Below are 25,346 nucleotides of genomic sequence, written 5' to 3'. Positions count from 1 at the left end.
TTTCGAATCGTCCGCTTGTCTGACGTCAACCCTCTGGGAATTTTTATCCCTTAGTAACCTTGTATGATATCTACGGGAGGACATGGAGTAATATTTTTCTAGGGCAAGAAGCACACGCCACATTTCCAGTCATTAAAAAAAATGCCTAAATAAAAAGCTTTTAAAACCATGAATGAACAGTAATGGTAAAGTTACAAATTGGTTTGAACTCCAAACTTTTTGTACGGGCTGATATTAAAGCAACAATACAGGTACTGTCGCCAATAGAGTGTATAGTCGATAAGAGGTGTTCACTTCTCGCTGGCAGTAGTACGCCTCCCGCGGTGTTTACGGCCGCCTCGCGCGATCCTTTATAATCTGTATGGCGGCAAAATTCTTGACGTGATTTTGAAATTGACAGCCGAATATTACTTTTTTAAACAAAGTTTTTTTAAATTACTGCAACGTAAAGAACCGTTAATAGATAAAGAACCGTTGATTTATTTGAAATTTATTTTTTTTATTTTAAAGCTGATAATCGAATATATATTATTTTAGTTACTTTTTAAAAACAATTTTAAAGTTTTGTTCTTTCGGGTTCGGTTTGGAATCTGTTTAGATTCCAAATTACAAAAGATCTAATATTAAAATTTGTATTGGCGACTTTCTTGGCTTGATTTTGAAATCAACTATTTACTAAAAACAATAGTATTGGCGGCAACATTTCTGACGTTATGTTTACTTGCTTACAAAAGCCGAATTTTTTTTTGTACGTACTATATGTGAGACAGTGTTACTATATACATTAAGTTCATTTAAATAAGTTGAAAAAAATTAAGTGAGAAAAAGCAACTGATTTGGGGTTTTATAATTTCTATAATGTACATTTTTAAGATAATTATTTTGTACGTTACATTAAATTGAAATTAAATACCTACTATGTGAATTCGGAATCATGATGTGTACATAATCAATTCATATATCTGTCTGTTCCGCTTTCACGGCTAAACCGCTGAACCGATTTTGATGAAATTTAGTATGTATGTAGTTAAATTCAAAGCTTAAAGAAAACTACAAACTTAGTCAGCTACTTACAAAATTACTATAATGACTTAAATGACTATAATGAGGGATGAAACTTTGTATGAAAATCATGTTGATAAGATCGCCAATGACGACATAATTGGCTTTCACACAAAAATATTGGTCCTAGAAATTAGTAATCAGACATTGTACACAAATATAGCTGACGAAGTCGCGGGCAAACAGCTAGTTCACAATACATTTAAGTAGAAAAAGTAAATTTTCTTAACATATTCAGAAATCTATGTAGCAGAGTAGTACAAAGTTGCAGCTGGCTGTTGCATCTAAATAAACTATCGGTATCGACCAGTATCGCGCCTATTTTGGTGTCATAATGTCAGCTGGACTATAACTGTGACATTGATGTATCTATTAGATACAAAATAACGAAAAATAACAAAATAACATCCGACGGAACATACGAACCTCTGTTTTCGAAACTACATTTTTTTTTTTTCATATAGTGTCTCTGATTTTGAAAGTGGCCATTTAAATTGTCAAATTCGAATTGAATCGATAAGGGAAAATATGGTCTCTTAAATTAGTTTCATTGAAAGTGTACATGAGCAAAATTATAAATTATTTATTAATTAATTACATTTCCATTATTGGAAATAGTGAGTCAAAATAACATTCATCTAGAAATTTTGAAAATATAATCGTGTCGTAAAACTTTTCGGAGAAAAATACTGCGCGCCTACAAGCTTGCTACGATTGTAGAGCTTTCTACAAGCTCGCTACGATCGTAGAGCTTTCTACAAGCTCGCTACGATCGTAGAGCTTTCTACAAGCTCGCTACGATCGTAGAGCTTTCTACAAGCTCGCTACGATCGTAGAGCTTTCTACAAGCTCGCTACGATCGTAGAGCTTTCTACAAGCTCGCTACGATCGTAGAGCTTTCTACAAGCTCGCTACGATCGTAGAGCTTTCTACAAGCTCGCTACGATCGTAGAGCTTTCTACAAGCTCGCTACGATCGTAGAGCTTTCTACAAGCTTGCTACAACCTTAAACTAAAGACGACAAAAATAGAATGATGACAAGTAGGTATATATATATATATATAGACATTTATTTTTCAAATTTTACCTATATTTAAAATAAAAAATAACATAATGCAGCGGTGAAGCGGCACACGGCCTAATTTGTAAATGAGAAAAAAATAAGCCTTAGACTCATAACTAAATATAAAATTTAGTTAAAAGTATTTTTATTTTATTTTACGGATTAACAAACAGTTACAAAATAAAGTCTTAATTAAAATATAATTAAATATGTATGTGTAGATAATTACGTTACCCACAACCGGTAAGTAAAAGGGTTTCACCACTTAAAAATATCATATTGTCTGACAGATAAACTATTATTTTATTAGTAGTTTGTCTTCGAATGGTTGACGACTGCTGCATCGTTAAGTGCTGCACTCGTTCTAGTGCATCGTTTATAATATCGATCTTCAAACTTGACAATGAATTGATGAATAATTGACATTTTTCTTTAGTTTGTTTTATGTTACTAAGAGAGGTTATATATATAGTTACTTTGAGTTTAACTTTAATCTGCAGACAAAAACGCAAAGTACTTTATTTTAGCTGTACGACGGCGGCGCGCATGTTAAAGTTAACGTCAAAGTTGACTGGTGAAATCCGTCTTAAATGGTTGTGAAATAACAAAATCGTATACCTCTAAGTAAGCATTGGAATATATATACTTATTGTATTATATAGCTATGGTTCTTGTTTATAAATGTTTTTTCGGAACCAGTCTTGATTTTGTTGATTTTGAGAACTTTGACATGCAGTAATGTTACTGAAAGCATTATATTCTCTGTGGTATGGTAATGTGGACGTTGTTGTGAAATTGAAGTCGCACAAGAATATATATTTTATTTATTTTTCGTGATCTTACAGTAAATTATAAAACTATAAATATTTTATCCACTTCACTAAATCTGTGCTAATAGGTAAAAATATTTACTTTTATTACTTCTAATATCCATTTATATGTAGAAAACCAATCAATATTTTTAATACTTATCTATTTACACGGTTTGACTTCAAAGTAAGAAGAGAGTCGCATAAAAAAAATAACGTAAATATTTATATTTATGTGAAATATACATAATGAGAAGAAAATATTCCGGGTAAAAACGAGAATCGAACCCAAAGCGAGCACTGTCTCCCTGTGATTCTTCCAGTCCACTACATTAAATATTAAATTTTGTATTTTTTCTTAATTATAAATAATAAAAGTCTTCCAACGCTCTTCTTCGCTGGCAAAATTTAGTTAAAAAGCATGTGTGGTTACAACAAACAATACAAAAAATAAATTACTAAAGAATGAACGGTGAAGGGTGCGCAAGCGCACGTCGGCCATTATGGGAGAGACTGGGCTGCGCGAGAGGGATGTGCGCTCGGCTGCGCAGGCGCAGAGCGAGGCGAGTGGCATCCGAGCTTACCGCGCCCAACGGCACAGCTCTACGGTAAGTATATTATGTACCAAGAAAGAAGTCCCTTGGTAATATGAGGAACTATCAATAACAGATCGTCCGCTTTGGTTTCAAAGACAGTAACGCCACGCCACGGGACTTCTTTCGTGGTACGGACGTGGTACACTATCGACAATCATTTTGTCAAACTTTGATAGATTCGGAATATATTGCCGTTTTTAATTACGGTAAATAAAAGCTCCCATACAAACTACACAATGTTCATTACAATAAGAATTTATATCAATTTTGAAATTAATTAGGTATTGTTTGTTATCAATATCAACCACATATATGAAATCTTCTTTCTTTCTTATTTGAACATATTTTCGTTTACATTTTCGACTGTGCCGCATTCGGTTACATTTGGCTGTGGTATTAACAACCGTTTGCTTGATATCTTTCCTCTTTAGGAATGCTATTATTTCTTCTTTTATTAAAGTTTTTTATCCTTTAGTTACGTCGGTTAGTTGCCTCATATCAATTCCACGTAAGGATATAGAAGGTCCTAATCTAGGGCGGGAACTACACGCAACTCCGCTCTTATCAATAAAAACATCGGCATAATAATTAAATTTACGACCTCTAATTTTTAAAAATACAACTTCTCAAAACATATCGGCACCCCTCAGAAAGGGCGCGCATAATCTTGGCACGCAACAGCTGAAAACGTAACTTTGTCGCATAATGGCGGAAGCGATTGTATAAGGGTTAATCTCCACCAAACGATAGGAGATATTGGATGTTTCCCTATGACCTCTACAGAAGAGAGGAGAGGAAATGTTAACTGCTGTTTAGATAGATTATGCGTTTAGAACTTAGAACACGTACAAATTTAAATTTTGTAACATTTAAATTTCAAACACGCAATTTATTTTATTCTAAACTAGCTTATACTCGCGTGATTACATTTGTCACGGGAAGTGTACTTTTTTTCAGAATGAAAAGTAGCCTTGGTCCTTCTCCGTATGTCTGGCAGATTTTCAATTTTGACATAGATAAAGATAAAGCGTGAAAAGGGAAGAAACAAACTTACACATCTATAATATTAGTTGAGACTAGTTGGGATAAACATTATTAATGACCAATAAAACTCGATAAATTCTCCTGCCTTCTTCGTCACTTTAGTGGAAGCTGATCCTAAGGCTGGTTGCTATACAGTGTTGATCACAGCTTAAGATAATCATAATTAGGTCACGACAGGTCAAGCTTAGTCTGTGAATGGCAGTTTTGTTGTTGATACTGATACTAGAGTGTTATTACATCGTTTAGTAGAAAGATACAGTCAAGAGCTCAAGCATCAAGTTATCCAAATTCATCGCATATTCACCACTATTGCCGTGACATAGAGGTCCATGCAGAGTAACGTGATATCACGTTTGAGAATTAAGTAATAACTTATGTATGGTGTGAATTACCACTGTTTTTGGTCTTGGTAAACTATGAAATGACCGAATAAGTTTATAGACTTCGAAAAATAAGTTTACTGTTTTTTTTTGTTTCTTTGTTTGTAATATTTTTTTGTGCGAAAATATTAACATAAATTGAGAGAAGAAAGATACGTGTACAATGGCGGCGTCTCTTACAGTCAACCGGCGATAGTTTTTGTAATAACCTATGATGGTAAAATAAGCTATATGAGAATATAAAAAATATATATGGTAAAATAAGAGAGAGATAAGACAGAGTCTCTCTCTCTCTCTCTTATCTGAGCGTTTTCAATGCAAGTTGATATCCACATATATTTCTTTTATCTATGGTACCCACTAACTTATATACGGTAAATAATTAATCGCTCTTTGATTGTCTAACGTCAAAATATGTTTTTAATTTGTATATACACACTTAAGATATTTGTTAAAATTAAAAATTAAAACTAAAATAAAAAATATTAAATTAATTTAAATAAAAAATTGACACTAAATCGCCGTCGTCGTGCGGTAAAGTTCCCAGACGGCTGGCGACATTTCCTCTTTGTATGGTCAAACTCAAACGTTGGCCAAAATAGTCACCAGCCCTTGGGTCCCCAGAGACATCGATCGTAAATAATTTACCTTACCAATATCTAGCAATTTGTAATCTAGAAGGAAAGCGTACTTTCTATTCATTATTTTTAATAGTCAAGACACGAGCGATATTGAAATAAATGATGTAGGCTTTGATGTTATTGATTGCTTAATTGAACAGACGTAGACCGCATTAGATAGTACTTCGAACTTGCCTCTAAGTCTATGAGGATGTATGTGTGTATGTTTATTACTCTTTTACGCGAAACGGAGTGTTATGAAATTTGGTACACGGGTAAAATATAACCTGGAATAATACATATACCTGTTATTCCGAAATTCCCACGGGAGCGAAGCCCCGGGGCGCAGCTAGTAAGCTGTGAATATATGAAAAAAATATGGCATATGAGTTGGAAAAATCCTTGTAATTTTATATCCTACTCGAACTATTAATTATACTTATTCATAACACTTTTAGCCTATTTTCAATGCCAATATACTTGCTTCGGAAGGCACGTAAAGCCGTTGGTCGCGGATATATTTGCATTCCTTAAAACCCGCCGATTCGCCATGGGTCATTGCCTATACACCTATCCATATAAGAAAGACCTGGGGCACAAAGGGGGAGGACGTTTAAATGGCTATTGATGATGATACAAAATAAAATAATGCGCATGTCAGTAAGAAACGGTCCAGTTTAGTTCGCAAGATTAGCATAAACAAACATACATACAACATCCTCACTAAACAAGAAACCTTCCGTGGTTTATAAAACAAAATGTAGCTAGCTCTGCTAATAAGAACACGCAACACATCGCGTGACAACTTTTTGTACGTAATATACTGTAGTACTACCCACAGGGACGTAATCTAGGCGGCAAAGGCTTAAATTGCAAGTAACTAACTATAAACATATTCTAATAATAGAATTACCATAATAAATAGTAAAGATTGCATGAATGTTTGATATTCATTCGCACAAAATCTACTAAACTTCCATGATTTATTAGATGATTTATAAATTTAACGACATGCAATTTTCCCCTATTCTTTTATATATAAGGAAATACCTATATGCTTTTGAAACTGGTAACTAAAAAAAGACAGCCGAATTAATAAATTCATCCCAGTAATAACTGTATAAAATTGTATTTTAAATAAAGAACACGCAGTTTTCGCTTTGAAAATAGAAAAAAATATATATAGGTCAGTCAGTTTTGTTTCTCGACGGAAGTGGCTATTAATAATAATAGTGAAATACCACGTGTCGCAAGGGTTTGGGGCCATTTACTTCGTTATTTTCACGACACGACATTCTGTTATTTGATTTTTATTCTAGTAGTTAACGCATAGTTACCGTCTTCTATTTTTAAAAGGGTAAAAGGAGTAACATTGAGCTAATCCGTTTCATGGTTTAACCGGCCAGACCTCTGTTTAGCTGGTCTGAGTTGGTTACAACTTTCTTTGGTTTCCTTAGGCTAGACATTTTCGGTTTCAACACTTAGGTACAACTTGTTTGCTGTTTACAAAAAGCGATATAGGTATTTGTAGGCTTGCCTCGTCACACGCGTCTCTCTTTCAACTTCGCGGGTCCCGTTTTCTTTCGGGGCCGTGATTCCAAGAAGCCCGGTGCCTGCGTAAATTTAAACCAAACAATTTTAAAGATTCGGTTGTGATTTTGCAACTGGCAGCCAGCCCGCCTTCAACCCTCTTTGGGAATGCTATTGGTGTCTATAGCTTCCAGGGTGATGAGTCCCTTAGTCGCCTCATATGGCATTTACGAGTAAGATAATGTAAGAGAATGTGTAATTACAGCTTTCGGGTTTCTTCGGGAACCAACTCAGTTTTATCATGCAAATCTCCTTCTAAAGGTGATGATGGGTGGGTGCAGTGAATTAAAAAATACCCTGTATTTAAATTTTATATCTATACATTAAACATAATCACGACAGTATTGGAAGTTAGGGCAGGGCTTAGGAAATAAAAATACGTATCAACAGTTCAACGATCTGTAATCAAGTGAAGTCATACTGAAGTGATAAATATGAAGCAAAAGAATGAATTTTGACATTTGACGTATGGATGAATGAATGGAACTTGGATTTTTGTATCAATATTCCAACATACAGGCCAGTGGTTGCGCTGCGTGCTGTCAAAGTTATTAGTCACACTCGCGCGGCCGGCACCATCACCCTAATTGTCATTGCTTTACGGTCACCAAAAAAACGAACTACATGATTTTTTAAATAATAAGTCACGGATTAGTTCAATTTAAATTGATTAACTATCTAAATAGCTATGTTATGATACGGATATTATAATATTTTAAATTAAAAACAAGGACAGTCCATTGTTATAATTAGAGAATTTAAGTAATATTGTTTATGGATTATCAACCAAGATAAAGAAAGAATTTAGAAATATGCAAATATTTTTTTTTCTACAAATTATTACTTATAATAAATAAATACTCCATATGATCCATATCCATACTAACTTATAACTGTGACAATGTGTTTGTTTGTCCATCTTTCTCGTCAAAACGGAACTCAAAGTTCCGTCATTGAGGTGATATTTGGTGTAGAGATACGAGTAGTTTCAGAGCTCGGGAGACATCAGTTAACGGACAGAGTCGCGAGCAACAACTTAAATAAATAATAACTAGGTATTCCAGATCAAAAAAATGTTGACCTAAAACTCCAATTTTAAAATTAAAGTCTAGATCAATTAGGTTTTATTTTCTGTTGCTGTCGCTACATTACTATAGGTAGGTACTATTTGTTTTGTTTTGTTTACTGTATGTGTCTGTTCATTACGAGTAAAGTATAAAAAGCCTTCAGTCAGATACAAACCACCCTTTAGCCCTGTACGATTACGTAATGGTCAGTTTTAATCGGTCAATAATTTTGTCAGTAAAATAACAGTTTTTATTACGATGATGAATATAGACCGTAGGAAATCTAGTATCAATTTTGTTAATTTTCACCGGTTTCATTTCCTTGACAGGTATGTGATTATTTTTGAAGTTTCACAGATTCAATAAATCCAACTCAAAAACGTTTCATTTTATCATAATTATTATAATTCAATCAGTAAGTTTCCATATATATAATATAATATTATTTAATTAATATAAATATAACGTGTTATTTAGAAATATGTTTTGTATTAAATGCGATGTTATTTCATTCCAAATTTAAAATTCAAACGGTCATTGTTCCGAAATCGTTCTAAATTACAAATAAAATGTTCCTAATCCAAACATTTTACAGTTATTACGCTTAATGTCTGTCGTTTAGTGTTTTCTAAATGACTGTAATAAACATTATGAACAAAAAACTTAGCTACGCGAAAATAGTTTAAAAAATATTTAATAAAAAATTCGCCATGGCCTTTCTGTAAGCAAAAGTAAAATATCTATAGAATTGCTCCTCCTGACGTGCAGATTGTAAGTAAAATGAAGAAAAGGCTATAAATTTGAGATTTTTGTCATAACCAAATAGGCTGGCAAGCTTGCTATTCAATATCGCATCAATAAGCCTAGCTTGCAACTAAACTCGCCTTTCGAAGTTAGCACCTAGGCGCTGTCTACCACGTATGGTATAAGTACGTAAAGACGTGAGACCTACTATTTTCCCTTTTTTACTGTAATATTGTAATTTACGTCACTTCAGTCTACATGACAATACATAATTTTGGAAGCATGATCGTGCACTCAGGATCATCTCCCAACCGCAGGGAACTCCTCGACGGTTTACTGCCGCGGACATGTCAGAAAGATCTTCTATATATCTCAAAAAATTGTAAATGCTCATTAAATTCCAGAAGCCGCGAGTCCCGTCGCCGCATCAACCACCCTCCAAGCGCGCTGTACAGCTCCCTGAGCGAGCGCCTGCGCACGCGCACCCCTGCAGCGTTGCAATGCGCGCTGTTCTGTGGCGGAGCACGATGCCAGTACGAGCTGCCGCAGCCGGCGCACGCGGCCGTGCAGGGACTATATTCTAGCTGGTAAGAGGATCTATAACCAGAGCGTGCATGAAGAGAGTGATGAGTAGAGGATCCGAGTGTTTGTCAGGATCGTGGCAAATGGTGGTGGTCGAAATTGAAACAGGTTTTTTGGTTAGACAAATTAAAAAACCGCCGACTTTTAATATTCATTTCGCCACAACTTTCGAACGGCTGAACCGATTTTGATCAAACATATCTAAGAACCACCGCATTAAAATTAGCTATCAAAGAGAAAAAATCGTATCCAAATCGGTTCACCCGTTGATGAGCTACGGTGCCACGTACACAGACAGACACACTTAGCGATCAAACTTATTTATAACGCCCCTGTTTTTGGGTCGGGGGTTAAAAAGAACCCGCATGGGCTTCGACGCTCAACGGCTGAGGAAGAAACCGGGAATATTCTCAGATGAGAGAGAGTTCTTCTTTACCGATTCACTTGGTACTAAGAAAGAAATAAAGAAGCTAACTGGTAAAAAAAAACTCTAACTGTGTAGTAGATGTTAGTCCATGATCAAACTGATCAAAATTAAAATTCGTTGAACTTGAACCAATATCCTCAGTTGTGGACGCCATGATCCCACAATAGTAGATGCTAACAGCAAAATCCATCAATCTTTGTCAGTTATAAAAGTCCTATGTGTTTTACGTCTAAGTCGCAATATAAATATAGTTCTTGTAAGCAGTACAGTCAAACTCGTCACGTTTTTTAAAATTATTACACAATATATAAAATATTAATAAATTATATACACTATAAAATGAATTATATACAATATAAAATAAATTATATACAATATATAAAATATTATGATTAAAACCACATAGGTTTGTTTGAATCTCTGTATAGAATATTTTCGAAAAGTCAATCTCTTGTCATAATTCTTCCAATAGTAGCGACGCTTTCTCTGGGCTAAATAATAAATTATAAAGCATTTAATATAAGTTTGTTCTCTTGTATTTATACGTATATAGTAGTAGTGACAGACACGCGATGAGGCAGACCACGTAACAATTAAAAGTAAGTCAACAGACGTGCATGGAATAAAGAAGTTCGCAAACAGAGCGCAGTGGATTAGGGTTGCGTGTGAACATATATTTGAGCCCAAAATTTAAGTTTTCCAATGCGGAATTTGTAACGTCACGTAATTATAATATTACTAGATGTTACCCGGGGCTTCCCTCCCGTGGGAAGTATGAGACAAAATATATCCTATAGTAGCCTATACTACGAATAATAATCCTATAGCAATCTTGGATAATGTACCTTTCTAATGGTAAAATAACTTTTGAAATCGGTTCGGTAGTTTCGGACATTATCCGCCTGAAACAAACTCATAAACGCTTACCTCTTTATAAGAATAGTATATTATTTTAACAATGTTTGCTGGGGCACACACTAATGACTCATGTCTAAAAACGGTCATGATAGACGCAAATGGTTGTCTCATTGTTAAACAAACTGAGGGGCTGTAGCAACAATATACTGAGAGCGGGTGTTCAAACTTTGACAGCGCACTCCTCTCATTACTGGAGTAGTATTGTAGTAAGTGATTCGTGGTAATCTACACACGTAACAAAACTATTAGTAGGCTATGTCTGTACACAGGACATATAATTACAGATATAAATAAAAATGGTGGCTCTTTATAGGACTAATACTTAGTAGACAAAACAATTGTTATTTGAAATGTTTGTTCGCGCATCACGCAAAATCTAATGTACCGAATTTAATGCGCTTTTCACAGTTGTGTAGCAGGTGTACTAACTTAAAATCTGGTAGGTTTCATATGTTGCTTAGAACCCGAGATATTAATATTATGCACTGCTTAGGTAAGTTAGTATCAGGGATTAATACATCGCTTAAATGCGGCAAAAAAAACTCTGAAATGAACAATGTAATAAAAACAATCATTAAGAACACATTGCAGCAAACTTCATTAATTCTAAATTGTTTTACTACCACTTTTTTATATAGTAAAAAGCTTCTTAAAACAAGGACATTTGGTTGGCAATATTCCTTTAACCTCCAATTGCTATAGTCACGTGACCTCCAACGATTTACCGTCCTTTTACTTAATTGCATTTTGCAGTATTGTAGCCGACTGCAAGTTTGCAGCAGTACAATAAGGAGAGATTTTATTTATTTAAAGTACAGCCAACAGCACATCAACATACCCAAATTCATTGCAAACTCGCCATAGAGGTTCATGCGGGGTAACTTGGCGTGCTGTTGACTGTACCATAGTGAAGGCTTAAATCTACTAAATATAAACTAAACGTTAAAGAGATAGCCGATATGCATAGAGCATCTATACTAATTTCCATCGGGCATTTAGGTGCCGTTATTACTAAGGACCCTGGGCCGACCCGTCTTTATGGGAAGAATCCGGGATAACACTCAGATAAGAGAGAGAGAGAAAAAGATTCTTTTTATTGTTTGTCGTTCTTGCCAAATTGTTTGCGCATAATATACGACATATAGTCATATGTTTTGGTCGAGTTTGGAGACTATTTTTCACAACCGAAAATGACATAAGAAAACTCGGATTTTTTTTTAAGTTTCCGGACGGACTACGAACATTTCGGGCGTGTGATTCGGCCTTAGAATAAGACCACTCCATATCCTCCCGTGGATGTCGTACGAGACGACTAAGGGACACAAAACTTAAAAGCTGTTACTGTGTACTGAATTATGTTATGTATATATTTGACACAAAACTATACAGCTGATAGGAAACAAAAGCATTCTCAAAGAGGGTCGACGTCAAACTGTATATAAAATCATAGTCAAATCTTCCAAATTTAATAGCTAAACCTGGGCTTTGGGGCGTCACAGCTCCGAATGTAACTAAGCACATGCGAAGATGAGAAAGATAATCTTATCTTTTTTGGGATCTTAAAAAAACAGTTTACTTCCACCCCTAATCGATCAATCGTAGGTAGAAAAAGGTACCATTAGATAATGTCATTCGTGTAATCATTCCACTGTCTACAACCCCTTGAATAAAATATACTAACCCCCCGATCGCGTGACTCCCACCCTTATTATAATCGTAATAACATTTCTTTTCCGATGTCGGCTCCTAATTATTGTATGCAGTTGCATGTGAGCTGATTTTTTATGTGGAATGCCTGGTAGAATATATTACAAGAATTGTATTGTCGCATGAAACTATATATATATATGTATAAGACTAGCTGTTGCCCACGGCTTCACTCGCGTAAATTTCCCACGGGAACAGTTATTTTTCCGTGATGTATTGTACCCTGCGCCTTGTCCCGCTTTATACATCAAATTTCAAGAATTGGTTGAATAGACAGAGCGTGATGAGGTAACAAACAAACAATCTTACTTTCACATTTATAATATTCACGGACCATGGATATGTGAATAATGAAAGAAAGTGGATTAGTAGTCCACTAAAAAAGAAAAATTCAGGAAATGATAACTTCTTCTTCATAGTCGTATTCCTCATGGCTGAGGGTTGTGGTCATTACGTGGATTTAAACACACACAACAATTTTCTTGGTATTAGTAATGGAGTGGTTTGCCATTGCCTTCTCCGTTTCACACACAAGTTAATAATCGACCAGTGTGCAGGTTTCTTCACGATGTGGTGGTCGATGAAATATATATAAATACATGAGTCAGATTGTTATACAAACTCATGTGGCACGAGTAGGATTCGAACCTGAGACCTTTCGATCCACAGGCCTTAACCATTCCCGTCTTAACCATTACACCACCACCGCTTCCACCAAATGATAACTATAATATAGTAATGCTTTACTTTTGTTTCTTTACGTAGTAATGTGTTGCGTGCTGAAGTTCAGGATACTCCTGGGAATTCAGCGTCAAAAATTCTCGATAAGAAGAAGAAGATAGAACATTAATATGGTCTAAAGTATAGCTGTTTGCATTGCGTCAAACCATAGCGCGATTCAATATCGGTCGGCGCCATCTAGTGACAACAGATGCAGTTTTTTAACGGGCGAATGTTGACTCCTGAGTTTTAAGGATTTTCTATTTTATAGCATAAACGAAAAGCAACTATTTATATTTATTTATTAATTTGATTGTGATTATGGAAAAAATATTTTGAAATAAAATAGAGACGCTGCTGTTACTACCAGTCACTGCAACTGCACAATACATATTACTAGCCCCGTTGATTTGTTTTTTGATTATGCGGTGTTAACAATAATTATTGGTGGACCACCATGAATTATTTTTGGAATGTAAATAAAATAAATTATATAACAAATACATTTTTTAAAAAATATATATCATATTAAGTACAAAAGCTTAGGAATTACATATTTCGTTTATTTATTTTCAGTTGTATTTTATTTGTGCTTTATAATATTTTAAACTCTAACTCACTCACTGCTCCGTTTTAAAATAATTGATTTAAAGTAAGGTTTGTACTACGTTTTAGATTTTGTATAATCTGTGGCACTAGCATCTTGCATTCTGAGAGGGCTACAGGAAGTAAAACATCTGACAAACATACAAACACGTACCTAGCACGGGCTCATGCGCAAAACGTCTCATTCGCAAAATGTCGCTTGTTCGCAAAACGTCTCTTTCGCAGATTGTCTCTTTCGCAAAATGTCACGCCAGGGACTTAGACTAAAACTTTTTGAAAGAGACGTTTTGCGACCAAGCGACATTTTGCAAAAGAGACGTTTTGCGCATGAGCCCTAGCACGTTACTAACGTCCACGTGCTGTCCACGTTTTCCCATATCGGGTACGCAACGTGTAAAAGTGTAAAAGAGTTAACGTATCTAAACAAAATGACTTGCTACATGTTTCGTGTTTCATGGTAGCCCCCTCGTCCGGTGTGGGCGTCGATGTAGAGTTTATGCATAGCGCCCTTAGGTGGCCATAAGTTGTGTAACATGTGGTGTTTCGTGCAGGATCACGGATGACATCTTGGCGATGGCGCGGCCCAGCACCGCCAGTATCGCGGCCAGGAACATCATACAGCAGTTCCATAGGTAATATCAACTAATGTTATGTGACGATCGTTGTGTAGTGACTTCAGTGGCATTGAACTGTCTGTCTGTTTGTTTATTTAAGAAGGAACTAATAAATTCTTATGCAGACTCGTGATTGGCTTTTTGAATATCAACCTTCTCACAATTTGCTCAGTATTATATTGCATGTTCAACTTTCATTAAAAAAACTAGTGTACTAATACCAACGAAATTTTTCCTTTTCGTACTTCACCTGAAGATTACTGTTAAGGTATTAAGTTTCTTATAAATATAAATATCCCGATAAATATCTTCGTACTTCGTAATTAGTTCGTTTGAAGTAATAAAGTATATACTATACAGGATATGGCTAAAAAGGAATTAACAGATCGGTTAACATCAGGCAGGGAGAAGTGGAGGAGACTGACATGCTGTACCGACCACACATAGAGTGGGATAAGGGTAGGCTGATGATGATGATGATGATGAAATAATAAAGTATACTACTTTCAGCTGGGGCATCCGGACTATCATAAACCTGCAGACCCCGGGCGAGCACGCGAGCTGCGGGCCCCCGCTCACTCGCTCCGGGTTCACATACGACCCCGACATCTTCATGGCTAATGATAGTAAGGGTGCATCACCAATAGAAATAAGCTATTAATCAGCTAAGCTATGAAGTGTAAGCTTTGTACGATATCACGTCACCGTATCCACTAAATGATGTTTTATGAAAATGAGCTGTTACCTGATGCTAAGCTATGTAAAGTTAAGTTAGTTACGTTAAGTAAAAGCAACCGAGAAAACGAGACTTTTTATTATTTTTTTATTTTAGCAATTATTTTATTATTATTTTTTATTATTTTGGCAGCTCCAATTTATTTATTTTAGGCAACAAGAATTACATAGGTCCATTTAGTATATACCCTACACACTAACATAGGTACATATAAATAAAATATAACTTAATACCCAATGATATTGAAATCGTTTACATTCCAGTATACTACTACAACTTCGCGTGGCCGGACTACGGCGAGGCGAGCCTCTGCGGGCTGCTGGACATGGCGAAGGTCTTGTCCTTCGCTTTGCAAGAAGGGCGGGTGGCCATACACTGCCATGCAGGTTAATATGCTCGTGGTTGTCTAATGTTCCCCAACAATGCGATCGATAGATACCGTACCACGAATGAAGTCACGTTTCATCAGCGTAAGATATTTATCCCTTAGTCGCCTCACACGACATTAACAGAAGGTTATGGAGTGATCCTATTCTAGGGTTGGACCACACGCTCACGTCTTTCGCGACGGATACTCAGCCATCTTGTTCGACATCTGCTTCGTCCCTTACTCGCTTTATGCACTTTGTCTTCTTCTTATTAAAGAGCTATGCTCTTGTAGGTGGTGTATAATTATGCACTTTGTATGTACGTGAAATAAATTCCGAATTCATCACCTCGTCCTTAGTAGAATTAGGCCTACAATACCAACAATCTCCTATTTACCAGTTTATTTGATTGTCCCCCACGCGAGGTGTAGTGTAGGTCAAACATTAAAAATGCTGTTCCGAAAAAACAAATATGTATATAAAATACCGCAAGAATTTTAAACAATAACACCGATTAATTTGGTGTACGTAATAAAGTCTACAAGAGAACTAGTCCACCAGACCCCTAGTTCGTAACAATACAATTGGTTATGGTATCAAAGTATCAAACGTCTACCTTCCAGGTCTGGGGCGCACAGGCGTGCTGATCGCCTGCTACCTGGTGTACTCCCTCAGGATCCGCGCTAATGACGCCATCCGCCTCGTCAGGAAGAAGAGGCCGAAGTCTGTGCAGACGTCTGGACAGATCCTGTGTGTGCAGCAGTTCGAACATTACCTACTGCCGCAGACTGTTATGTTTAGCTCCAAGTGAGTTGAAGAATTCTGCATACTTAATAATGATGGAACAATACTTACTAATTTATCATTTATCAATATAAATTATCGTAGCTGACTGACAGACAACGCATAGCCGATAGCCGATAGGAAGTTACATAAACCTATGTAACTAAGAAACAACTATAATATTAAAATGTGTAATGGTAAACATATATAGTATTTATTCCGGTATAAATTAAAAGAAATTTATAAAAATGGTGACGCTATTGAGCTGGCTTAACTAATAAAAATTTGAATCGGGATCGAAACATGGTAAAACAAAGTCCTCTGCTGCGTCTGTCTGTTTGCGATAAACTCAAAAACTACTGCACGGATTTCATGCGTTTTTCACCAATCGATAGGTAGTTTAGGTTTAGGCATGATTTAGGTGTATAATTTATTAAGTTTTTACTTGAGCAATGCTGGTGCTTTGCAGTGTAATAAAATAACAGGTGCCTCGCACACGTTTACTTTTGTTCTTATTAAGGTAGATTTAATATTCTTTTTGATTCACATGTGCCCACTATCAAACAAGTCCCAAATTTTAGAAACACACGGAAAGTATCAGATTAGAGTTGTCAATGGCGTGTTGTAGAGAAGCGCTGATGCTGTCGAAGCAGCCGAGGAGCGCGGAGTTCACGCTGCGGCAGCTCGTGCACCGGCAGCGCGCCGTGCTGCACGGCCTGCACGAGCGCGCCTTCCGTCTGCTGCCCAGGGTGCACACTACTCTCCGTTCTTGACAAATTTGAGAAATACACACGTTTTTCTATTGGCACCCGAGCACAAATAACATTTTGTTTTGTATACTTTTCGACCTATATACCTACTTTGTTATACTATTAATCTTCATACTTGAACTAACACGTGTTTTCCTATCAGCACACGATCACGATTATAACATTAATGCCAGCTCCAGACACATATGCCGTCGCGAATGCGTAAACATTGCGTAGTTAGAACTAATGATGATTTTATTTATCACAATGAAAAACCAGCGATGTATATCGAATGCGCCAAGGTTTGGCAAACTGTTCAACGACGGTGTGGAGCCGGCATAAGAAACAATAATAATGGTAAGCCCTGGCGTGATAAAGACCAACTAAAGGCGTGTGGCTCCGCCCTAGATTAAGACCACTCCATATCCTCCCGTGGATGTCGTACAAGGCCCTTGGCAACTGATAGGTAACAATAGCATTCCCAAGGAGTGTTAACGTCAGATAGGCGGCCGGTTGTAAAGTCTTTTCATTGTGGATGGATAATTAATATATTTCATCCCTTATAAATACAACCTGCGTGTCTTGCATACACTGATATCCAGTCTATCCATGCCAGGAGCCCACGAGCAAACAAAGCATGTAAATTCATCAGTAGTTCAGACCGAATACCTCTGTGGTTTAGACAGTATAGGTAAAACTCCCGACTCCACCTGTACCAGATAATATACTGCATCTGTGAGCGCCTGCTCAAACTATGCGGCTGCAGCCGCAGCGCGGGGCTCGACTTCCGAGTGAGGAGCCGCCCCTTCTACAAGAGCTTCCTCGTGCACAGGCTGAAGCAGACCAGGAAGCCTGATCCGACCACACCTGATACACCTTCTGAGGGTAAATTTACAATATAACTTCTTCTTAGCGTGTTAACTCGGCGAAGACCAATAAAGCTTGGAACCCTTATGGAACAGCCCTATTAACCGACCGTTATCAGTATAAGAAAATACAAATTATAATTTTATCAATAATATTTTGTCAACTCATCACACACACACACACACACACACACAAAAACACTTTTACATACCGAAGCGGCAAACTCATCTGTAAAAAATACTTTAAAATAAGGAATACAAAATCTTTTTTTTTTGTTGGCTGCCAGTGCAACATCATTTCTGAATAGTATTTAAAAATCCCCTTAGTTCCAGATCACGTACCAACCTTACCATTGTTGGAATGGAGAGATCCAGTGGAAGAAGATATCGACAGGAACCTGGAGACCGTCAGCAGGATCACTGGGAATTCCTGTACCGGGAATGGGAATATTCCCGCGATTCAGATTTATGAGGTGACATACCAGCAGCACTTAATGAGTTTCTGTCTCCAGTGTCTCCTTTGAGAGATCACTCATGACCTTGAAATAGTTTAAAAACGGTGATAATACTATAAAATTAAAAATTACAAAAAAACTTTTATCCGTGAAACCTCACTGACATTTTACTGATTTACCAGAATCTGTTTAAAAATAATTAAGTACATATAATTAATTGAGTAGAAATTGGGGTTAGCTCAATCTGTTTTGTGTTCGTAACTATTTATAATTATATGAAATATACGACATATTTCCAGGCATTTGTGGTGGACCACAACAGTCTTCCGGAAGAACGACAGAAGTACATTAAACAACTTCGTACCGACATCAACCAGAGAAGGGAAGCTATAGATAGAATTGACGAAGAAGTAAGTATTTCATTTGAGAAGTGAAAATTTGTAAATAATTATAATTTTTCGTTTGACATTGTACTTTTACAAATTGTATTTTGTGCAAGATAAAAAAAAAATCTGATCGAATTATTTAAATTTAGAAGTAGGTTAGGTAAGTACATCACATTAGTGATAATGGCTGCCTTTGAACATCAATCTTTTCTAAAATTGTATTCTTGCATTCATTTGTTTATGGTGCAATAAAAAGTTATTTATTATCTACGTTTTTCTCTTTTTTTTGATATATGAACGAATGAAATGTTTATTCGCTTGATACAAATAGATGTATGTCTTAAATAGATTGAGTGAGCTTCATGTTTCGCTAAGGAGTATCAGAGCTGACACGTGGTATAGTCTTGCTCAATCAAAATCAAATTATTGATTCAAAATTAAGCCTTCACAGGCACTTTTTCACGTCATATTCTAATTGAATATTTACCAAAGCTGCAAACGACTAGCGTGTGGTTGCAGGAGGACCCCGTGGTGCTGAGCGGGCTGCTGAGCGCGTGGCTGGAGGGGCTGCGCGCGCCCGCGCTCGGCCGCGACGACCTCAGTCTCATCGTGGCCAGGGGCCGCGACGTCCACAGCTGTCTGCTGTCTCTCAGCACGGTGGGTTACTGGATTACTGGATTACTAGCTTTTATTGTCCTCGGAAAAAATATTTTTTCCCGGAATGAAAAGTACCGAATGTCCTTCTCCATACTATTAACTATGCTATTATAAATAATTTATGTCTCTACACTTTTACATCTAAAGTAATATTATAAAGAATATTACTAAAGGTAAGTTTGTGTGAATACATAATTTTCGGAACTAGTGAACGCGATTTCGAAAAATATTTCACCAATATATGATAAAAAAAAGATGGATGTTTTTATATAAATTTTCAGAATTTTTTAATATACTTCATTGGGTGCGTATATACCTAATTCACCATTTTTTTACAGGAAGTCGCAATGTTACTAGAGTACCTACTCCGCTTTGTGACTCGCCTACGCCCTCTAGCGGCGACCAAGAAAATTGACATTCTGAAACGCCTCACCGCTTCCCTAACCCACCAGACCGTTATGGTCTGCGGGCGATGTCTTCCAACTCGCAAAGACTTCTCCAGACTTCGTGATGGAACCTCCAGTCAAGTCATCAACTTTTTTTTAAGAACCATTGTTGAAATCCAAAGAGATATGTTGAAGGCGGGAAAAGATGATTCAGATGTGGTTGTGCCGGTGAGGAGATCGAAAATAAAGGCTTGGAAATAAATCTTCGTTTTATGTTAACCCTTTTTGTAACAAGTTTCTTTGTTGGACAAATTAAAAAACTTTCCCCCAACTTTCAATATTCATTTCGCTACAAGTTTTTAACGGCTGAACAGATTTTGTTCAGACATATCTAAGACATAAAAAAACCGCATCTAATGCGCGGTTTGTCTGTCTATACAGACACACTTAGCGGTCAAACTTATAACACCGAAGAAGGGTTTTTGCGTCGGGGGTTAAAAATGTACTGTAACGCTGGCTCCACACTGTCGTCGAACAGTTTACCAAACTTTGGCGGTTCGGTATACAATGCTGGTTTTTCATTGCGGCAAATAAAAGCACTCATTCTAGGTATGCAATATTCACGCATTCGCGTCGGTATTTGTCTGAATTCGGCGACAGTTGGAGCTGGCATGATGTTTCATGTTGTAAATACGTAGGTGGCCATCTATTTACATAATTAAAAATAAAGTATTTTAACAAAAAGTATGTAAATAATTTTAGTTTTGCCGCTCGATAACAGATGGCGTAAGCGTATTTGGGCATTTATTTTTGATTTTTTACCTACAAAATTATTCTTCTGAAAACATTAATACTTAAAATTCACAATTTAGTACCTATCCTTTACTTTATAATTAATAAAATAAATAACTTGAAAAACCTGTTACAAAATACTAGCTCGAATACCATCCTAGTACCTACACGACATATAAAAACACCCGTTTCATTTTTTGACATTTTGATGCGCCCGTGTCATCGTCGCAGCTTACACGTCGTCGATTTAAATTTATTTACCCTAAAATTCGTCTACAGTATCAGTATTGTGTATGATAATTATTAGTATCTTTTTCGGCTCGTCAATTAACCATGTCGTCTACTGAAGAAACGTCCCAACTGAAGGCTGGGCATCCTCCAGCAGGTAAGTGCTTATACAAAGTTCTTTGTTTACATGAATTAATTAGACATAAAATATTAAATCCTGTTGTTTTACCTTGAAAAATTATCGCTACCATATGGAAATAGACTACCGAAATCAATATAACGTAATATCAGCTTTTTAGTATTTATATTGTACCAGTTTAAACAATTCTTTTTCCACTGTAGGTATAAAACATATAGGTACGTTGATTGTTCACAATGCGACCTTGGTATAATGCCGCCACGCTTATTTACGTGTTAAATCTCATATTACTACTCCACCAAAACAATTAGGCACATGGCAAACATGGCGTCACTGTAGCTAGGGAGGGGAATATTCGAGACTCGCTGATACCTAGTATGAAACTGGTAAGTAACTATTGTGAATACAACTTAGTATGTGTATATTATAACTATACTTTATTTATTTTGGGAACAGAGAACTGTGTGTGCAAAGGAAATAATAAAACTCCTAATTGATTAAATGTACTTTATTTATTGGAATAATTTGAAAAATTGTTCTAATCAGAATCTAATTCTTCAATCCCTGACATTCTTTCAAAATCTGAATGTGATTCCAAATCACTGTCATCGCTGTCGTCATTTACATTTATGACTAACTCTCTTGCGTCTTCTAAACCTTGCTTTTCCCAGTACGCCTTCCGTAACCGGTCCACGTGATTAATTTCTTTTTTCCAATCGTCTTGCGTTATTGATTGTATGGCTTCCCTGGCTAGTTTTTCGATTTGTCTCTCTGACTGATCGACATTCTTGTCGGCGACTCTTTGTTTGACCAGGTTCCAAATGTACTCAATAGGATTGAGGTCACATTGATATGGTGGAAGTCTGAGGACTTCGTGACCGCTCTCCTCTAAAAGTTTGTCCACTAAATATTCTTTTTCCGGTCGGTTGCGAATTATAATATAATTCAACTCAGCCTTTGTCATTCGCGGGTCAAACGTAATGTTTCTCTCGCTCAGCCAATTCTGCATGTCTTGTTTACGAGCGGCCATAGTAGGAGGCTTATTTAATTGCTTGCTGTGGTAGGGCGCGTTGTCTATGACAACAATACTGTTAGGTGGCAAATTTGGAATTAGTTTTTCGGTTAACCATTTCGTGTAGTTTTCTGTGTCCATTTCGTCGTGGTAATCCCCTTTACTACTTTTACATTTGTATAATAAGTCTGCACCTTCGACGAACCCAGTCTCTCCTCCTGAAATACAAAGATATAAACATTAATAAACAGTGTAGTGACATGAACAATAGTTAAATTATTAAAGTAGAATATCACGTACGTGCAGAAATATTAATTATATGGAACCCTAATAAGACAGCTCATTGGGTATTACCTGCGTGAACGATTATCCAGCGTTGGCCAGCACTATCGTTTTTTCTTATGCCTGGGACCGTTTGACTTTGCCAACACTTGTTGACAGTGTAATGCGAGTGGACCCATGTTTCATCGGTAAAAATAACAGGTTTTTTTTCCGGGCCCAAGTCGTCGTTTTCTTTTAATCTTCTTAAGTAACGTGCACGCCACGCTGCTATTTCAGGTCTTTCTATGAGCACGTCTCGTTTTTTGGAGCACTTTTTGAATTTAAATCCCAAACTTTCTGTTATAATTTTTCGCAGGGTCTCTCTTTGACCAGGAAAGTTAAGATCTCTCTTAACAACGTTTAAAATTTTTTTCAATGTAGGCACTTCTTTGTACACGTCATAAAAGCTTTCAATTTTTGTTTTAATTGCACAAATCATGAAGTCATCAATTTCCAGCTTTTTCTTTTGTTTTCGCTTTTTCCCTGGAGTGGGTAATTTGACTGTCTCTGTTGGGGCTTCGCTTGACGTACCCGGCTGTGGTGAAAGCCTTAGTTTCTCCAAAACTTCTTTTTCCTCGTTTTTTATTCTGGCCAATGTGCGTCGACTAATGCCAGTAGCCGTACACACTCGCTTTTCCACTTGAGATATTGGAATAGCTATTCCATGCAACTTTTCTTCCTCAAAAAAATGTAATACTTTTAATATCATTGTCCTTTCGGACCCACGGATAGTTTTTTTCCTACCCATTATGAGGTTAACAAAAAATATCAACAACAAAAACAACACGGGACTTTTAAACAACACAGAATGAATTAATAACAATTATTTAACAAAAATTAACAACACAAACTCAACAAAAACCCAACTGACAACGAAAATTTTAGGAGGCGCGAAAGCACGTGGTGTAACTGCAGAGCGCGAGTACACGACTGCGCGTCACTAGGGAGAGCGCGGGGAGGTGAGACGAGGTACGGGCGCCGAAACCGCATTCCTGTCATGCGCCTAATTGTTTTGGTGGAGTAGTACACGCACCTATAATTAAAACAAAGCCTCGAGGTCAAACAATATATTAATATGATAAAAAGTTGTCACACCTTCAGTGCATTTTTTGAAATTGGACTTTTTATCTAATCTTCAGGTATGATATGTCGGAACATCGTATTGATATTAATTTTTAAAGAGGAAATATTTGTTTGTAATTGATATGTTCTGTAGTATCTAACTTAACATATTTTCAGTGATATTGCACCATAAACTATAATAGATACCTACTTGGAGCATGTAATCTAACGGTTACTAACATATTGTGCAATCTTATGGTGTAATCATACTCAATGTGCCCTACAGCTGTTTTAATATACTGAATAGAGTCTAATATCAAAACAAATATTTAAAAATTTGCTAAATCGTAATGAAGAATTTAATTTGTGCTGATATAAACCTGTTTCTACAGTGAAAGCCGGTGGTATGAGAATCACACAAAACAAGACACCTCACTCTAAAGAAACTGGCAAAGAACCAGCGAATGAGGACCTGACTGGCCTCTCCGGACCGTCTCCAGTCCCATCGAACCCTGTGTCTATATCTGGTGCTCCAAACCGAGGCAATGCAGACTTTACACCCGAGGCTGCTCAGGTGGCCCATAGTCCAAAGCCTCCAGTACATGTCAATATAAGGCCGAACGTTAACATCCAACAGCCCAGGAAGTAGACATTTTATAATCGGATTAGAGGCATATCATCAACTGGTGTACATCAGGTGTTGTAGCAAAATAGGTATTTTAAGATTTGGAAATCGAAAAATTTTTTTAAATAAAGCTGGCGACTCCATTGTAAAGTTTGAAATTACAGAAATTAAAGCAGTTGTACACACAAACCTACTATACGTAGGACACGCATTTTGTCATACTTTTTTTACTGCACACTGAAAATCAGTGGCAAAATCCATAATTATTATGATGATGTCATTCAAATTGCAAACATTAGCTCGAATTAAATTTGAGTCATCTCCATTGTGTTCAGTAAAAAACTTTGCAAGGCCTTATCAAAATTATTATGTAATAAATAGCTCTTATTTTTCTGAAAATAATGTGCAAATTCAGGGGAGGCTTAATTAGATCATGGCGAATATTCAAATTCCGTCCCGTAATTTGCAATTAATTAAAATAAACACCTGATATACACTTCATGCCTGCTTTATTGCAATTTACCAGATTGCTTGTAAGTGATATTGTACATTGTAAGGTGAGAAGTTAACTTATTGTTAGTAACTATAATACTGGCAACTTATTTCTCAACTAACCTTGGATTTTATTGCTATAGAAATGATTGGACTGTTGTTAAACACTCAATTATTTTCTTTTTATTACATAAATACATTTATTAAGTACTAACATAAAAATATAGCTTTCTACTATAAATACATACATAATAATTGTATATTGTAGTTACTTGATAGGACTTCAGTGAAATAAGTTTCCAGAAAGCTTATTATTATAACATTGAAAAATAATGAGTAATGTTTTTTTTAACTAAACAGCTATAAATACTGGCATAAAAGTTATATAATTGTTAAAATTTTGTACTTAAATTTTAATTGGACTAGCAATAATTTAAACATTAAGTTTTGAATTGAAATTGTTTTAAATTGTTTTGAATATTATAATCTGTTGGATTTATTTGAAAGTTTTATGATATAACTACATTTATTTGGTGCTAACGAGCGAGAATAACAATAGCATTTGTTCACATTCCCAAAATAAACATTCATTTTCAAGTGGTCATCTTATAAACATGTACAAGGGACCATATTTTTTATAGTTATTATTTTTCTTCTAGTTATTTTTAAATAAATGATTTTAATTGAATTGTAAATATTTTATTTTTACACTATCAAGTCACCTTAAAAATGTTAAATAA

The 25,346-nt window shown here is 36.1% G+C and overlaps 3 protein-coding genes across 10 annotated transcripts; 2 read left to right on the top strand and 1 right to left on the bottom strand.

Moving 5' to 3' along the window:
• Positions 1 to 316: 316 nt before the first annotated feature.
• Positions 317 to 20,216, top strand: LOC128679602 (protein tyrosine phosphatase domain-containing protein 1-like). 8 transcript variants are annotated; one of them, XM_053761965.1, is made up of 13 exons: positions 317 to 445; positions 3,347 to 3,542; positions 9,380 to 9,562; positions 14,487 to 14,567; positions 15,060 to 15,175; positions 15,549 to 15,671; positions 16,277 to 16,460; positions 17,065 to 17,185; positions 17,905 to 18,070; positions 18,379 to 18,524; positions 18,806 to 18,916; positions 19,412 to 19,549; positions 19,888 to 20,215. In XM_053761965.1, exons 2-13 carry the CDS (start codon positions 3,400 to 3,402, stop codon positions 20,194 to 20,196), a joined length of 1,821 nt encoding a protein of 606 aa, XP_053617940.1. In that variant the 5' UTR covers positions 317 to 445; positions 3,347 to 3,399; the 3' UTR covers positions 20,197 to 20,215. The 8 variants fall into 8 exon arrangements, with proteins under 8 accessions (XP_053617940.1, XP_053617941.1, XP_053617938.1 ...); XM_053761966.1 differs by having other exon boundaries at positions 344 to 359; XM_053761963.2 differs by lacking the exon at positions 317 to 445 and adding an exon at positions 2,133 to 2,368.
• Positions 20,217 to 20,921: 705 nt separating this feature from the next.
• LOC128679606 (uncharacterized protein) lies at positions 20,922 to 25,294 on the top strand. Its single transcript, XM_053761974.2, has 2 exons — positions 20,922 to 21,112; positions 23,882 to 25,294. Exons 1-2 carry the CDS (start codon positions 21,061 to 21,063, stop codon positions 24,136 to 24,138), a joined length of 309 nt encoding a protein of 102 aa, XP_053617949.1. The 5' UTR covers positions 20,922 to 21,060; the 3' UTR covers positions 24,139 to 25,294.
• LOC128679604 (uncharacterized) lies at positions 21,546 to 23,450 on the bottom strand. Its single transcript, XM_053761972.1, has 2 exons — positions 22,461 to 23,450; positions 21,546 to 22,324 (listed from the first exon to the last, which is right to left on the bottom strand). Exons 1-2 carry the CDS (start codon positions 23,173 to 23,175, stop codon positions 21,633 to 21,635), a joined length of 1,407 nt encoding a protein of 468 aa, XP_053617947.1. The 5' UTR covers positions 23,176 to 23,450; the 3' UTR covers positions 21,546 to 21,632.
• Positions 25,295 to 25,346: the final 52 nt, after the last annotated feature.

Source organism: Plodia interpunctella, chromosome 22, assembly GCF_027563975.2.
Source record: "Plodia interpunctella isolate USDA-ARS_2022_Savannah chromosome 22, ilPloInte3.2, whole genome shotgun sequence".
Taxonomy (NCBI): Eukaryota; Metazoa; Arthropoda; class Insecta; order Lepidoptera; family Pyralidae; genus Plodia; species Plodia interpunctella.
Note: the sequence above shows the minus strand (reverse complement) of the source record. Positions and strands in the feature narration are given on the sequence as shown.

Excerpts from the sequence above, each read along its gene's own strand:
- LOC128679602 (XM_053761965.1), top strand. The coding sequence starts at position 3,400 with ATGAACGGTGAAGGGTGCGCAAGCGCACGTCGGCCATTATGGGAGAGA. Across the intron at positions 18,071-18,378 it reads ACCTGATACACCTTCTGAGG|TTCCAGATCACGTACCAACC; the intron begins GTAAATTTACAA and ends AAATCCCCTTAG. Across the intron at positions 18,525-18,805 it reads CCGCGATTCAGATTTATGAG|GCATTTGTGGTGGACCACAA; the intron begins GTGACATACCAG and ends ACATATTTCCAG.
- LOC128679606 (XM_053761974.2), top strand. The coding sequence starts at position 21,061 with ATGTCGTCTACTGAAGAAACGTCCCAACTGAAGGCTGGGCATCCTCCA. Across the intron at positions 21,113-23,881 it reads GGCTGGGCATCCTCCAGCAG|TGAAAGCCGGTGGTATGAGA; the intron begins GTAAGTGCTTAT and ends CTGTTTCTACAG.
- LOC128679604 (XM_053761972.1), bottom strand. The coding sequence starts at position 23,175 with ATGGGTAGGAAAAAAACTATCCGTGGGTCCGAAAGGACAATGATATTA. Across the intron at positions 22,325-22,460 it reads CTGGATAATCGTTCACGCAG|GAGGAGAGACTGGGTTCGTC; the intron begins GTAATACCCAAT and ends TTTGTATTTCAG.